The 16,188-nt window shown below is 42.6% G+C and overlaps 1 protein-coding gene across 1 annotated transcript in view; it reads right to left on the bottom strand.

Annotated features, from left to right (window-relative positions):
- The window catches only part of LOC122742716 (hepatocyte nuclear factor 4-beta-like), a 75,662-nt gene that overhangs the window by 47,561 nt on the left and 11,913 nt on the right, over window positions 1-16,188 (bottom strand). Inside the window, exons 2-3 of the mRNA XM_043987157.1 lie at window positions 9,008-9,209; window positions 454-548 (exon numbers count right to left, since the gene is read on the bottom strand). Of these exons, the coding sequence (XP_043843092.1) occupies window positions 454-548; window positions 9,008-9,209 (297 nt within the window). The remainder of the gene's footprint in view (window positions 1-453; window positions 549-9,007; window positions 9,210-16,188) is intronic.

Raw genomic sequence — 16,188 nt, 5'->3', positions numbered from 1 at the left:
AGAACTTGGGGTTCTGGGCTATGGGTGTCATGTCTGATTTTCCCTAATAAATTGTGTTCTTGCAGGCAGAGATTTAAGCATCTCTGGTGTGGCATGAACCTATAGTACCTAGAATGAAAGCTTGAGTACATTAGGGATGGGGATTGGGACTAGACCTCCGACTTCCTTGGTATAGGGAACCTGGAGAGGAGGAATCTCCATTCACCAATGCAGATTGGCACCTCCTCTGCAATTCAGACTTCAAGAATTGTCTAGAGCACCGAGGGTTAGGTAACTTGTTCAAGGTAACACAACCAGTCGAAGGCAGGACTTGGACCCAGGTCTTCTTGGCTCTGAGGCCGGATCTTTATCCTGTGGGTATTTAAATACTAGGCAAAGATTGAATTGCAAGTGCAATGAAACCTTGGATAGCATAATGCCTGGAAAATGGAAAGAATGGAATTTTGGACCCACCTTCTTTCTTCATTCCTGCTCTAAAACATTTCCTCAGTCGGCAATACCTGCATTGATTCCTCTTGTCTTTGTCAATTATACACTGTCTGTTAAACCTGAAGGGAAAGAGAAGGAGAAAATTATTGATTTTCCCTGAGGGGGCTTCTCAAGGCGGGACAGCCTGTTTTCTGAGATCACTTTCCACACAACCACTGGGACCAGGAAGCTTGACTTGTTCCTGAGGGACAGGGACTTTGGATTCCAAGTGCCCAGATGAGAAAACTGGGGCAGATAGAGGTTTTTGAACTTGGGTCTTCCAAATTCCAAGTCCGGTGTTCTAAGTATACATTTCCTGTATGCCGTATATACTTGTAATTCAATTGAATTCAATCAACATTTATTGCCTACTATTTTCTTCCTTCCTTCCTTCCTTCCTTCCTTCCTTCCTTCCTTCCTTCCTTCCTTCCTTCCTTCCTTCCTTCCTTCCTTCCTTCCTTCCTTCCTTCCTTCCTTCCTTCCTTCCTTCCTTCCTTCCTTCCTTCTTTCTTCTTTCTTTCTTTCTTTCTTTCTTTCTTTCTTTCTTTCTTTCTTTCTTTCTTTCTTTCTTTCTTTCTTTCTTTCTTTCTTTCTTTCTTTCTTTTCTTCCTTCCTTCCTTCCTTCCTTCCTTCCTTCCTTCCTTCCTTCCTTCCTTCCTTCCTTCCTTCCTTCCTTCCTTCCTTCCTTCCTTCCTTCCTCCCTCCTCCCCCCCCCCCCGTCTCTTTTTCTTCAGGGCAATGAAGGTTAAGTGACTTGCCCAGGGTCACACAGTTAGTTTCAAGTGTCTGAGGTCAGATTTGAACTCAGGTCCTCCTAAATGCAGGGCCTGTGCTTTATCCACTGTGCCCCCTAGCTGCCCCCCTGCCTACTTTAAAATTTTTTATTTAAAAACATTTTTTTAAGTGAGGCGATTGGGGTTAAGTGACTTGCCCAGGGTCACACAGCTAGTAAGTGTTAAGTGTCTGAGACTGGATTTGAACTCAGATACTCCTGACTCCAGGGCCAGTGCTCTATCCACTGTGCCACCTAGCTGCCCCCCTGCCTACTTTAAAATTTTTTATTTAAAAACATTTTTTAAGTGAGGCGATTGGGGTTAAGTGACTTGCCCAGGGCCACACAGCTAGTAAGTGTTAAGTGTCTGAGACTGGATTTGAACTCAGATACTCCTGACTCCAGGGCCAGTGCTCTATCCACTGTGCCACCTAGCTGCCCCCTTCCCCCATGCCTACTTTTTGAAAAGAATTGACATGATGTATTTGATGGAGTCTTGGACTTCAGGTCAAGAAGACCTGAGTTCTGATCATGCCTTTGGTACTTAGTAGCTGTGGGAAAATGGGCAAGTCCCACCTTTTCTGGGCTCTCTAAGACTGTAAGGTTTGTACCTTGAAAAGACTGACATATTGACATATATCTGATGTATGTGCTGAATACTGTAGGGTGGGGTGGGATCCGAATAGAGAGACACACCCTGCTCTCAAGGGACTAACATTCTCCTGGGTGTGTATGTGCATACACATATGTGTGGGTGTACACCCATACAACAGTTAAACAGAAAAACATATACAGATAATTACAGGAGGGAGACAACCTTAGTAGCCAGTGTGTTCTAGTGGGAAGTGGCACTGAGTTGAACCTTGGAAGAAGCTAAGGATTTTAAGACCAAGTGTGAATCCTTTTCAGGGATTGCAGAGGAGGCAAAGGAGAATAGGACAGAGGCAATGTGGTGTACTAGAACAAACCCTAGACTGAGAGTCAAGAGATCTGAGTTCAAGTTCTGGTTCTGATGTTGACTTGTGTGATCATGGACAAGTCATTTCTTTCAAAGAGACTCAGTTTCTTCCTCTTTCAAATGAAGATGTTGAACCTACAATGTGCCAGGCACCAGGGGTACAAAAGGAAAAGTGGCAGTCCTTTTTCTCAGGGAGATTTCATTCTTTTGGGGGTGATTTGAGAGGGAAATAAATGTATATAGATATATCATAAACTATATGAAAGGGGTGAGATTCAAGAAAGGCCTCACATAGAAGGCGTTACTTGAACGGAGTATTAAAGGAAACTAAGCTTTCTAAAAGTAAGGAGAGCATGGCGGAATGTAATTGCAAAGGCCCTGAGGTGAAAGATGGAGGAATACATAAGGAATTGTTAAGAGAACCAATTGGCTGGACTGTAGGTGAATGTTATGTAATAATGTGAGAAAGGCCAGATTGGGCCAGATCAGGAAGAACTTGGAAAGTCCAAATAGAGAAGTTTATATTTTATCCTTGAAGAAACACTAGAATTTATTGAGTGGGCAGCTAGGTGGGAAAGTATACAGGGCACTGGACCTGGCATCAAGAAGACCTGATTTCAAATCCTGCCTTAGATTCTTCCTAGATGTGTGACCCTGAGCAAGTCCCTTTAACCTTACTGTGCCTTGGTTTCCTCATATGTAAATTAGAGATAGTAATAGCACACACATCCCACCATACTTTTCAATTGTGGTGCTAGAGAAGACTTTTGAGAGTCCCTTGGATGGCAAGGAGATCCAATCAGTTGATACTGAAAGAAATTAATTCAGACTATTCATTGGAAGGACGAATACAAAAGCTGAAGCTTAAATACTCTGCCCAGATGATGAAAGGACAGGGATCATTAAAAAAAGACTGAAGGGAAAAGGCAAGGGGACAACAGAGGATGAGATGTAGAGATGGTGTCATGGAAGCAATGAATTCATGAGTTTGGACAGACTTTGGGAGAGAGTGGAGGATAGAAGGGCCTGGTGTGGTATGATCTGTGGGGTCATGAAGATTGGACATGACTAAATGAATGAGCAACAACAACCTCCCAGTGTTGTGAGAATAAAATAATGTCTGTAAATTACTGTGTCAGTCTCAGACCATTATATAAAGATGGTGGTGGTGGTGGTGGTGGTGATGGGGCATGGTCAGAACTGTGTTTTGGGAAAATCACTGGCAGCTGGGAGGACCAATTAAGAGGCTCTTGCAATAACAAGCATTCTCTCTTTAAAATGGGGGAGGGGAGGGAAGTCATTGATTTGTTGGTCCTTCCTCTATGGACTCTGACTTTGTTATGTGAAAGAGCCTAAAAAGGCAGCCTATGGAGGCAACTCTGTAAACCACAAGAGTCAACTCCATTGGTTCTCTATTGCCTCCACAATAAACCATAACCTCCTCTATCTAGGTTTTAAAGTATTATACAACAAACCCTTGACATATTTTCTTCCATCTTCATTGATCATTACTCTCGGGGTCAACTAGGTGGTGCAGTGGATAGAGCACCGGCCCTGGAGTCAGGAGGACCTGAGTTCAAATCCAGCCTCAGACCCTTGACACTTACTAGCTGTGTGACCCTGGGCAAGTCACTTAACCCCAATTGCCTCACCAAAAAAGAAAAAACAAAAAAACCAAACACTGATCATTCCTCTCCCTCTTGGACTTTATGAGCTGGACAAGGTCTTTCTTTCTAATCCTGACACACAAACTCAGTCTCTCACCTCTATGTCTTTGCACTGGCTTTCCTACATGCCCAGAATGTATTTCTTCATTCTCTTCATAGTCCCTCTCTCCCTTTCAAGCTTCCGTTCCAGCTTAAGCACCATTTTCTGTATGAAACCTTTCCTATTCCCCTCAACTGCTAGTGCCCTCTTTCCCAAATTACCTTGTATTTAGCTATTTTGAATATATTTGTATTTATTAATTTTATATCTGTGCTATATTTGTGTATGCATGTGTATATGTATGTGTATATACCGATTTGTGTATGTATCCAATATACAAATATGTGTATATTTCCAATCCGGTGGCAACTGTTGTGTTTTCCAAATTTGCTGGCACATACACACATACAGAGTCTTCCCCATTAGAATGCCAGATCCTTGTGATTAGGGACTGTTTCATTCTTTATATGTGTATCTCCTAGCAGAGTGCCTGGCACACAGTAGGTGTTTAATCCTTGTAAACTGATTGCCCACGGTCACACAAGAAGCAAATTATCAAGAGGTAGGATTTGAACTTAGTGCTTCCTGACTCCAGGCTCACTATATCACCCTGACTGTTAAACAGTTACTATGTGCTTTGTATGAGGATCACAAAGACAAAATGAACAACAGTCCTTTCCCTCAACAAGCTTACACTATGTTGGGGTTACACCATTTTTAGTTGGGTTGAACTCTTTGTGGGGTTTTCTTGGCAAAGATACCAGAGTGGTTTGTCATTTCCTTCTCCAGTTCATTTTACGGATGAGGAAACTGAGGCAAACAGGATTTAGTGACTTGTTCAGGGTCACAAAGCTAGTGTCTGAGGCCAGATTTGAACTCAGGTCTTCCTGACTCCAGGCCCAACACTCTATCCATTGCATCCAGTCAATAACCTGAATTAATTTCTTTAAATATTGACTGATTTGACCTTCTTGTTGTCCAAGGGACAACACCACAATTGGAAAATGTCGGTTCTGTGGCCTTTGGTTTTCCTTTTAGTCCAACTCTCACAACTATACATTGCTACTGGAAAAACCATAACTTTGACTACATGGACCTTTGTCAGCAGGTGATGTCTCTACTTTTTAGTCTGCTGTCCAGATTTGCCATAGCTTTCTTTCCAAGGAACAAACGTCTTTTAATTTCATGGCTGCAGTCACCATCTGCAGTGATTTTTTTTTTTTTTGCGGGGCAATTGGGGTTAAGTGACTTGCCCAAGGTCACAAAGCTAGTAAGTGTTAAGTGTCTGAGGCCAGATTTGAACTCAGGTCCTCCAGAATCCAGGGCTGCTGCTCTATCCACTGAGCCACCAAGCTGCCCCCTGCAGTGATCTTTGGAAACCAAGAGTATAAAATTGGATGTTGCTTCCATTTCTTCTCACTATATTTGCCAGGAAATGATGGGACCAGTTACTAAGATTTTGTGGGGCAATGAGAGTTAAATTACTTTCCCAGGGTCACACAGCTAGTAAGTGTCAAGTATCTGAACCTGGATTTGAACTCAGGTCCTCCTGAATCCAGGGCCAGTGCTTTATCCACTGTACCACCTAGCTGCCCCCAGATCTTAAATTTTTTGATGTTAAGCTTCAAGTCAGTTTTTACTCTCTCCTCTCACCCTCATCAAGAGGCTTCTTAATTTTCTTCAGTTTCTGCTATCAGAGTGCTATTTATTATCTGCATATCTGAGATTATTGATAATTCTCCTGGTCACCTTAATTGTGGCTTTTGATTCATCCAGCCTGGCATTTCACATGATGTACTCTGTATATAAGTTAAATAAGGTGACAATATATGGTCTTCTTGTATTCCTTTCCCAATATTAAACCAATCAGTTACTCCATTTTGGTTTTAACTGTTGCTTCTTGACCTGCATACAGGTTCCTTAGGAGACAAGTAAGATGATCTGATACTTCTATCTCTTTGAGTCCTTGCCACATTTTGTTGTGATCCATATAGTCAAAGCCTTGGTGTAGTCAATGAAGCACAAGATGTTTTTTTTTTCTAGGATTCCCTTGCTTTCTCCATAATCCAGCAAATGTTGAAAATTTTGTCTCTAGTTCCTCTGCCTCTGAAAACCAGCCTGTATTTCTGGTAATTCTCAGTCCACATAATGTGGAGGCCTACCTTACAGAACATTAAGCATAACCTTGCTGGCATGTGAAATAAGTGCAGTTCTTCAGTAATTTAAACATGCTTTGGCAGTACCCATCTTTAGGATTGGCACATAAACCGATCTTTTCCAATCTAGTGGCCAAGGTTGTGTTTTCCAGATTCGCTGGCATATTGAGTACAGCACTTTAACTGCATTATCTTTTGAGAATTTTAAATAGTTCAGTTGGAATTCCATTCTCTGTTAGTTTTATTGTTAGCAATGCTTCCTAAGACCTACTTGACATTCATGTACTATGATTTGTTTAGCCATGGGATCTGTGTTGGTAGATGAAGTACTCACAACAACAAAGTCATGGGTCTATAAGTTTTTCTAATTAGGGAGGCAATGATATGTAAAAAGGACATTGACTCTGAAGTCAGAGGATCTGGGTTCAAATCCTGTTCCTGCACCTTATTACCTGTGTGACCTAAGATGTCATTTCGTCTCTCTCTGGGTCTCAGTTTCTATAAAATGAAGGAGTTGGATTAGATGGTCTGTGAGGTAATTTCCAGCTCTAGATTTATGATCCTATGGTCTAGACTGGACAAGTAGGATCTGTTATTTACTCTATTTCTGTCCTTCACAATACCTGGCACAGAGCATGTTGGCTTAGTAGCTATTGGTTGTTTGATTGATTAAAATAAACCAATGTTAAATTTATTTACAAAGTCATCTAGATGATTTCTTTGGCTTCTTAGCTTGTTCTGACTTGGGTAAGGAAACTTAAATCCTTGACATTAAGCGAGTGAATCCAAACATGTCACCAACTATTTCATCCATCCATCCATCCCTTCATTCCTTTATTCTACAAATACTGTTGGGGTACTTTCTGTGTGTCAAGACACTAAGGGAATACAAAGAAGGATCAAACATGGTACCCACCCTTAAGAAGCCTACAGTTAACAGGCACAGATAAGAGTTATCCATTTATTCTGGACAACATTTCCTTGCCATTATAGATTGGCAAGCCAGACCAATAGAAGTAGAAAGGCCCTGTGAGTGAAAGACTAGAGTAGCATGTGCCAGGCAGATCAAACCCCCACCACAACCTTAGCCACTATTTCTTCTCAAAGCCTGATGGAGATAGCTCAGGACCCTGAATCCCATAGCCTTGGGACTAGCAGTGTCCCCCAAAATCACCAGACCTGTTTCTAGCCCAGCCCCACAACCATCATTGAGGGGAGAAATCATTGTGGAGAAGCGGCCCATCTTTCTCACCACCATGGGCAACATCTGTTGTCCATCTGCCCCCAACAGGAAAATAAGCAAAGGTTCCCTGGTAGTGGCAGCACACCACTGACTCCTAACCCTCTGGCCCCAGGCCACCAGTCCCTCTTCCAAACAAGCTCTCAAGGCCATCATCTGGGGAAGAAACTTCGGTAGAGAGGGAATCATTTGTGCCCACTAACTGCCAACCAACTATTATCACTCATGTGGCAGGCAAGCCAGCCAGGCTGAAGCAGCTGGGCTCCTTGAGGGGGAGACAGGAGGCAGCGTGTGGCAGGCAAGTCAAACCCACCTTGATTACCAGCCCCCCTTAGGCCCTGATGGAGACAGTCTAGGACCTGAGCCCAAGAGCCTTGTGAATAACAATGCTTTCAGCCCAGCGCCCAGCCAACATCCTGGGAAGCAATCTCCATGGAAATGTAGCCTGACAATTGCTCCTGCAGATATTCTAGCCACAGCTACTGAAGATCCAGAAAGGAGGGTTCTAGCCCCCCAAGTCTTTGGCCCCGTTAATGCCACTGGTTCAACAGCACAAACTGATAACATTTTTATCAGTGGAAATTCCACTGAAGAAGAGGCACTACCATCTGCCTTGTCCCTGAAGTCTAAGGACCATGGGGTTTTCCCTTCTGACCTGTAGCTGAAACTTTCCATGGGTATTATCTCCCTCATCAAAATGTGAGCTACTAGAGAGCAAGGACTGTCTTATTTTTCAATTTATATCCCCAGCATTTAGCATAGTTCTTTGTGCATAGTAAGTGTCTAATATAAACTCTTTGTTTATTCATTCATTCACAGAACAACAGCAGCAACAACAAAAATCTTTGTCCAAAATATTGGTTTTTGTGGCACTGTGTGAACATAGCCCAAATAGTTAAGCAAACTCTTTGGTTAGTCCTTTTTCCTAAAGGAGGAAACAGATTGTTTGTTATGAAAAACCATTCTCCAAGACATAGCTGTGATTCATTTTCCCAGCCCCCTTCTGCCTGGTCAGATAGACGGAGGAGTTTACATTTTACTACTGTGATGTTTAAAAATCTAATGTGGGTCCAAATCCCATTATTTTATCACACTACAAAGGCAATAGGCAGCTGATTGATTGAGCAGGGGAGTCATATGATGAGTTGTGCATAAGGAAAGTTATTTGGTAGTACTGCATAGGATGGATTGGAGTGGGGAGAAATCTGAGGCAGGTGGTCCACTTAGGAGGCTGTTGTAACAACTGAGGAGGGAGGTGATGAAAGCCTGAAGTAAAATGGGAGCTGTGTAAGTTGAGAAAAAGGGTAGGATGCAAGAGATACGTTAAAGGTAGAAATGACAGGATTTGGTGACTGATTGTAGAGAATTGGGACCAATGGAAGTATGTGTGTGTGTGTGTGTGTGGGGGGGGAACTGTAGGTTGGTAGATTTCAATGGGTCCTCAACAAGCATTTATTAAACACTTCCCGTGTACCAGGATCTGTATTAAGATCTGTGGATCCAAAGAAAGGCAAATGCCCTCAAGAAGTTCACATTTTAATATTAGTTCAATTAAATGAAGAATTTGCTAACAGAAATATAGAGTTGTTTAAGAAGAAGTTGGAAAACTGTCTGCCAGGGCAGCTCCTGCACTGCATGGCAATTGGGATCAGATAGCTACTAAGGTCCCTTGTGACTTGAAGAGCCCATGACATTATTATTGGTACCTGCAAGAATAAACATGGTTCTTGCGGACACTCCTCCGGAAGAATCCTTTGCATCCATCACAGCTGGAGGCACCATAGTGTTTGCCCGTAGCACGATCCCCACAGATGGAACAGAGAGAATTAATTCCATTAGTCAGCAAGCTGGCCTGGCTGGACTCTGGTGATGGGGCCTCTGGAGGGCCTAGGCCCGAGTCTCTGTGTCCTTTAAAATGAAGGAGGAAGAATGAAAAGGAGGAAATGAAATCCAAGCAACAGTAGTCATTCTTTTGCATCCTGTTCATTCACCTAGGCTTTGTTCCTTGTAAATCATATGGTTTCTCTTCTTCAGAAGGGTTCCCCTATTTCAGTTAACTCTTCAAACAATGGACCTTAGATTCCTGGCATTTCCTGAGAGGAACCTCCAAAAGTCAATGCAGCTTGTGCATGCTAGCAGAATAATCTTTCCAATGCACAGCCCTGATTGAATCACTAACCAATTCCAAAAACTTCAATGGTTCCCTATTGTACCAATAATTAAGTCCAACTGTACATTATGACCAAGTAATAGCCCTATAAATTGTCTATGACACTGAACTGTGCTCAAGCCCTTTTTCTCTTTGGGCTGGGATTGGCTCCTTTGCCTGCATTCCCTTTGATAGATAAGAATAGTATCCCTAGATTATTGGCCACTCAACTACAACTCTCAGGATTCTAGGAATAATCCTGGTGTGTATATAGAAAGGAAAACATTTCTATGTCTAACTATTGTAGCTACTGAACCCCCATTGATGTATTTTCCTTTTGGATTAAATCAGTCATACTGACGTTATTGTTTCTTAAACATGAAACACTTGCTTAACACTAAGGCAAAAACAGGAATAATCATAACCTTTACCCAATAGGAGATAAAAGCAGAAATAATTATAACATTTATTCAATAGAAGGCAAAAACAGGAACCATTAATATATAAAAGTATATTCAGAAACCTGAGTCATATTCTCCTATCACTGCACACAGTATCCATGGGAGAGATGGTGAACATATTTATAGAAATCTAGCAGGGTGGTACCTAAATAGGTGAACCCATTTTTCTGGGGAAAATTTGCAAGTCTGGATTGTGGTACTTGATGTTTTAGCATTCCCCCCCCCACCTTTTTTGTTAAAGCATTCTTCAGAGAACAGTTTGTACTGTATGCTGCCTGCTGGGCATATTTGTTCCTCTGCTATTAATTCCCTGGGAAAAGCTGATTTTCTGTTATTCTCAGTCTCTTGAAGCAGTGAAAAACAAAACAAAACAAAAACTCTTTTAGTACACAGCCACCCTTGGCAAGGTGCTGAGAAAATGTTATGCTTCTTTAGTGACAAGAAGTTCCCTTAAGCCAGAGAACTACCAAGCACCTCAAAACAGCTTTGGGGCTCTGAGCAGGATTTTCAACCTCCCAAGTTACAGGTAGCAACTGGGTCGTCTTATCTTTTCCCAATCATTTTTGCCAATAGCAGGGAATTCTCCTTTTTGTTGTTGTTGTTGTGTTTTTTTTGTTTTTTGGTTTTTTTGCAGGGCTATGGGGGTTAAGTGACTTGCCCAGGGTCACACAGCTAGTAAGGGTCAAGTGTCTGAGGCCAGAATTGAACTCAGGTACTCCTGAATCCAGGGTTGGTGCTTTATCCACTGTGCCACCTAGTTGCCCAGGAATTCTCCTTTGTCCAATAAACTTTTAGCAAAACCAAGTTTCTTCTCACTGAAAAGAAAATTCAGAACCTTCTGTTCCTCATCTGTTCCTTCCTCTTAAACTGTCAAGGCAGGAGAAGGTCATGGGTACTCAGGAGAGGTTTCCCTCTCTGGACTCTGTGCTCAATCCCTTCCCTTCCCCTTACCTCTATTTATCTGTAAAGTGGAGGTGGTGGTCAAGGCAACCTCCATCTTATCTCTTCGCTTTGATGAGTGTAATTTGCATACTTATCTCTGAGCGCTGCCAAGAGATCGGTGGCCTAGCTACATATATGGTCACAGACAAGCTGACACAAATAGACTGGGTTTTTTTTTGTTTTGTTTTTTGTCCAACAGGCACAATGCGTCCCCTGCACAGTGACCTCTGGGCATCCATGACAGGGGAGCCAGTCAGTACCTGTTATAGCAAGAGAAAGAAGCAGAGAGGCCTGGCTTCTCTCTTTCAAGGGTTAAACTTTTTTTGTTTGTTTTTAGTTCCAGGTCAGCAGTCTTAGAAAGTTGCCTACAAGGCAACTACAGGGGCTCCTCTGGCTGGGCATAAGGGAGTCTGGAGCCTTCTCCCAAAAAGTGAAAAGTTCAGTTTCTCGCTTGTTCCACTGACTGACTGTCCCAGTGGACTGATCTGACCCGTTGTCTGGGTGTCGCCTTGGGCAGACCCTCTGTTGGCCTGGAGGATTCTGTGCCAATAAAGCACAGAGCAGTGTCCATTCAGGAAAAACAGCCCAGCTCTTGTGGTTCTAAGAAACCTGCCAACCAAATTGTGCCACAAAAACTCACTTTTCTTCCCCCACAAAAATGGGGACAAGCCAAAATTCACAGCTTTAATTTTAGCTCCAAAATTGCCTGTGCACCTCTCCCAAACTGCCGGGAACTCGAGAGACTTGGTCCAACATTTGGTAAAGGCGATGGCAGAGAGGCCATTGGCCTGGATGATCTCTAAGGTGCTACCCAAGAAAAGGGCACTTCAGTCTCTGCTGCTTTAACAATTCAATGAAATGAACCCTTATTTATCAAACAATTACTCTGTACAGTGGGCCATAGTGGATAAGAAACTGACCTCAGAGTAAGGAAGACCCGAGTTTGAGTCCTGCTGATTGACTGTGTTGCCCTAGATAAGTCATTTTATCTTTTGGTGTTCTAGGCAAGTTTCTAAGACTAAGTTGCTCAGGGATCATTGCTAATTTGCACTGGTCAAGGGAGTCTTGATCTGCAAGTTCCCTATCAATGAAACAGTCCTGGGATAGTAGACATCCCAGCTTACTTGCACAAGGCAAAGAGGCTGCCAAAGGCTAGTGAATAGAGAGCTGGACTCCGAGTCAATGATGGGGTTCAACTTGTCCATCTGACATACTGCCTATGTGGCCATGGGCAAGTTCCTTAACTTCCCAGTTCTCCAGGTAACTTTCTTTTTTTTTTTTAAATAAAAGTATTTTATTATTTTCCAGTTATATGTAGAGATAGTTTTCAGCATTTGTTTATATAAGATTTCCAATTTCAAATTTTTCTCCCTCCCTACTTCCCTAGACAGCAGGCAATCCAATATAGGTTATATATATGTATGCATACACATACATAACAACACTAAACATATTTCTGCATCAGTCATGCTATAAGAGAAGAATCAGAGCTATAAGGAAAAACCTCAAAATAGAAAAACAACAGCATCAAAAGCAAAAGAAATAGTATGGTTCAATCAGCATCCATATTCCAGTTCTTTTTTTTTCTTTTGGATTTGGAGAGTTTTTTCCATCATGAGTCCCCTGGAACTTTCTTGTACCATTGTATTGGTGAGAAGAATCCAGTCTATCACGCATAGTTGATCAACAGATAATGTTGATGATACTGTGTATAATGTTCTTCTGGTTCTGCTCATCTCACTCATCATCAGTTCATGTAAGTCCTTCCAGGTTTCTCTGAACTCCTTCACCTCATTGTTTCTTACAGCACAATAGAATTCCATTACATTCATATACCACAACTTGTTCAGCCATTCCCCAAATGATGGACAACCCCTCAATTTCCAATTCCTTGCCATCCAGGTAACTTTCTAAGACTGGTGCCACTGATCTAACTCAGGGATAAAAGTTTCCTCATCAGGAGTTCCCTCCATGGTGGAAATCACAGATTCGGTCCTTTATGCCTCCTCCCAGTGGCCTCCATTTGGAAGATGAACCCAAGCTGGCTATACTCCATCCCCTTCCTAGCTGAGCTTCTCACTCTCAGAACTTGGACACCTGGACTCATCTGCTTTCTTATGCGGAACTTCATTTTCATAGGCTCCCTTTCATGTGTTGTCTCTAGGCTGTAGGAGGGTAGGGATCGCCTTTCTTCTTGCCTATGTCCCCAGTGTTTAGCACAGTGCCTGGCATGCAGTAAGTGCCTAATAAATACATATTGCCTGTTTGCCACAGGTTCTGTGTTTGGTGCAGGACAAAGCAGGAACTGTGGTGGCCTAGGATTAGAGAGCCCTGGTTGAAATCTCAGCCCTGCTTTGACCTTAGCCAAGTAATTTCTCCTTTCTGAGTCTCAGTTTCCAATGAAGGGATTAAATCAAATGAATTCTAAAATAGCTTCTGGTTCTCCCCATCTTTGATTTTACAACCTAGTCTCTATCCTCAAAAAATTTACAATCTAATAAGCAGCCATACGAGCGTACTCTTGTTTGTCCAATTATAATTGTTAGAAATATCCTTCCCTGTTCCTTCACCAATTAAACTCAACAAATACTTATTAGGTGACTCTAACATATTAAGCCCTGTGATAGACACTGGGTCAGTCACTCAGCCAATGAGCATTTATGAAGTGCCTCTAATGTGTTAAGAAAGGCCAAAGATGATTCCTCCCTAGAGGAACTCACAGTCTAATGGGGGGACATAAGATTCACAACCGGGCAGACAAAGATGAAAAACAAGAGACCCTGACCTCAGGGAGCTTACATTCCAGTGTACTAGAAGGAAAATGACACGCACACTGATTAAGTATGGTACAAAGTAGAAGATAATGTAGGCAAAGGAGAGAGAAAAAATTCTGAGGAGGGAAAAACACTTTCACTGGGGAAGGAGATTTCTATGCGTGAGTAAATTCCAGGTCTGGGCAATGACCTGCATAAAGGCAGGATGAATTTGATTGAGACATAGAATCCATCCAGGGGAGGAAAGTGAAGCAAAGCTGAAAAGGTGGTTTACAGACAGATTATAAAGGACTTCAGAAATCAAGCTAGGGAGTTTGCATTTCATCCTTAGGTGGGGTGTCGGTGTGGAGAGATCCCATAAGAAAGAGGGAGACATTGGAGACTCAGGGTCACAGAATCACAGACGTAGAGCTGGAGGGACCATCCAGTACATCTTCATTTTACACATGAGGAAACTGAGGCCCACTGAGGTTAAATGACATACTCCAGGTCTCATAGCTAGTAAATGGCAGGCCCAGGTCTCCTTACCCCTAGCCCAGGCCTCTTTCCTTGGTTAAACCCTTTTCTCTCTCTCTATCTCTTTTTTTTTTTTTTTGGTGAGGCAATTGGGGTTAAGTGACTTGCCTAGGGTCACACAGCTGGTAATTGTTAAGTGTCTGAGGCTGGATTTGAACTCAGGTCCTCCTGAATCCAGGGCTGGTGCTCAATCCACTGCGCCACCTAGCTGCCCCCTTTTCTCACCTAAAGTTAGAGAATTTTTCCTATGGGAATACATCACCAGTTTTATCGTTCAAGTGGAGGGGAAAGCAAGATTTGTCCAAGACCCAGTTTTGCTGGACTAGATCATGAAATGAGGGTTACCTGCATGCAGCTGTTGCCAGCTGTTTTTCCTAGAAGAGGATCCCATTTAAAATCCAAAGCCTTACCCAGACTGCTTCCCCAGGCTCCCATTGCTTTCCCTCCCTTCAAAGAGACACTGTCAAACAGAAGCCACAGGGTCGGGGAGGGGGCGAAGGGGGTGGAGGTTGCCTGACCTTAGCTTCAAAACAAAATCTAATAGGAAATTTCCAAGAGAGACCCTTCTTTTCCCTCCCTTGTGGCCACCCCCTCCTCCAACCTGCCTGAAATTCAAAGCCAAACAGCACTTGGCCCATGGAAGAGAGTCAAACTCTAAGCTCAAAGAATGTTGTTTTCCTAGCCAAGCCCAAAGGGCCTGGAGTTCGGAGGATGCTGGACAAAGGGACCTTGGTTTCAGATTTTATTTTGGCTTGTGAAATGTAGGCTGTCATTACAAACCTGGGGAAGTGCTTTAAAACACTGACTTACTTTGATAATGGCCCTTTAAATGCTCTCTTGAAGCACAGTTCCACCCCCTCCCCCTTAATCAACAGCTGGTTCCAGCCCTTTTGAAAGCTCTCTGAGTAGCAGAGGATTTCTGCTAGGGTAATTGGGTCAAGGGCTTTGAAATAGGTATGTTTCCATCAGGCCAGAGCAAATGAAATGGATCTTAGCTGCTCTTTTTTTTTTTTTTTTGAAGGGCAATGGGGGTTAAGTGACTTGCCCAGGGTCACACAGCTAGTAAGTGTCTGAGGCCGGATTCGAACTCAGGTACTCCTGAATCCAGGGCCAGTGCTTTATCCACTGTATCACCTAGCTGCCCCCTTAGCTGCTCTTTTGTTTCCATGTGGCAGGTGGTCTCCCCAGTTATGGCAGCTTTTTGAAATATGCTGTGATATGAGATGTAAAGCCTGAAAAACCAAGCCTGTTTCATTGAGGGCATTGTTCCTTTAAGAATTAGAAGATATGTGTTTGAGTCTAGGCTCTGCTACTTATTAGATAAGCTTGTTGGGAGGTGAGAGTGGAATGAATTTCTACTTCTCACTGGTGTAGTGCCTGAGCCCCCATTAATGTGCTACCTATTTACACAAAATCAGTCACAGTGACACTGCTGACCCTTAAACATGAAACATTTACTTAATGATAAGGCAAGAAAAAGAATAATCAACCATTACCCAATAGAAGGTAGGAAAAAGAATAGTCACAACATTTACTCAATAGAAGGCAATAGCTTGATTAATCAAAATACAACAGTGCAACCATAAACCTCGGTCACTCTCTTACCTATGCACACAGAAACCTTTGAGACCATCTTGTCCAACCACATCATTTTGTAGAAAGGGAAACTGAGACCCAGGGAGGGGAAAGAACTTTCCCAAGGCTACATGTAGTGTCAGAATTTATATTGAACCCCACATCTTCTGGTTCCACTATACCATAGCACCAATCCAAGGTCAGGCAAAGTAGTAAGCAGGAGAACTGGTATTTATCTATCTATCTATCTATCTATCTATCTATCTATCTATCTATCTATCTATCTATCTATCTATCTATCATCTATTTATTTATTTATTTTTGTGGGGCAATGAAGGTTAAGTGACTTGCTCAGGGTCACACAGCTAGTAAGTGTCAAGTGTCTGAGGCCAGATTTGAACTCAGGTCCTCCTAAATCCAGGGCCAGTGCTTTATCCACTGAGCCACCTAGCTGCCCCCAGAATTGGTAT

Source organism: Dromiciops gliroides, chromosome 2 (assembly GCF_019393635.1).
Source record: "Dromiciops gliroides isolate mDroGli1 chromosome 2, mDroGli1.pri, whole genome shotgun sequence".
In the NCBI taxonomy this organism is placed as follows: Eukaryota; Metazoa; Chordata; class Mammalia; order Microbiotheria; family Microbiotheriidae; genus Dromiciops; species Dromiciops gliroides.
Note: the sequence above shows the minus strand (reverse complement) of the source record. Positions and strands in the feature narration are given on the sequence as shown.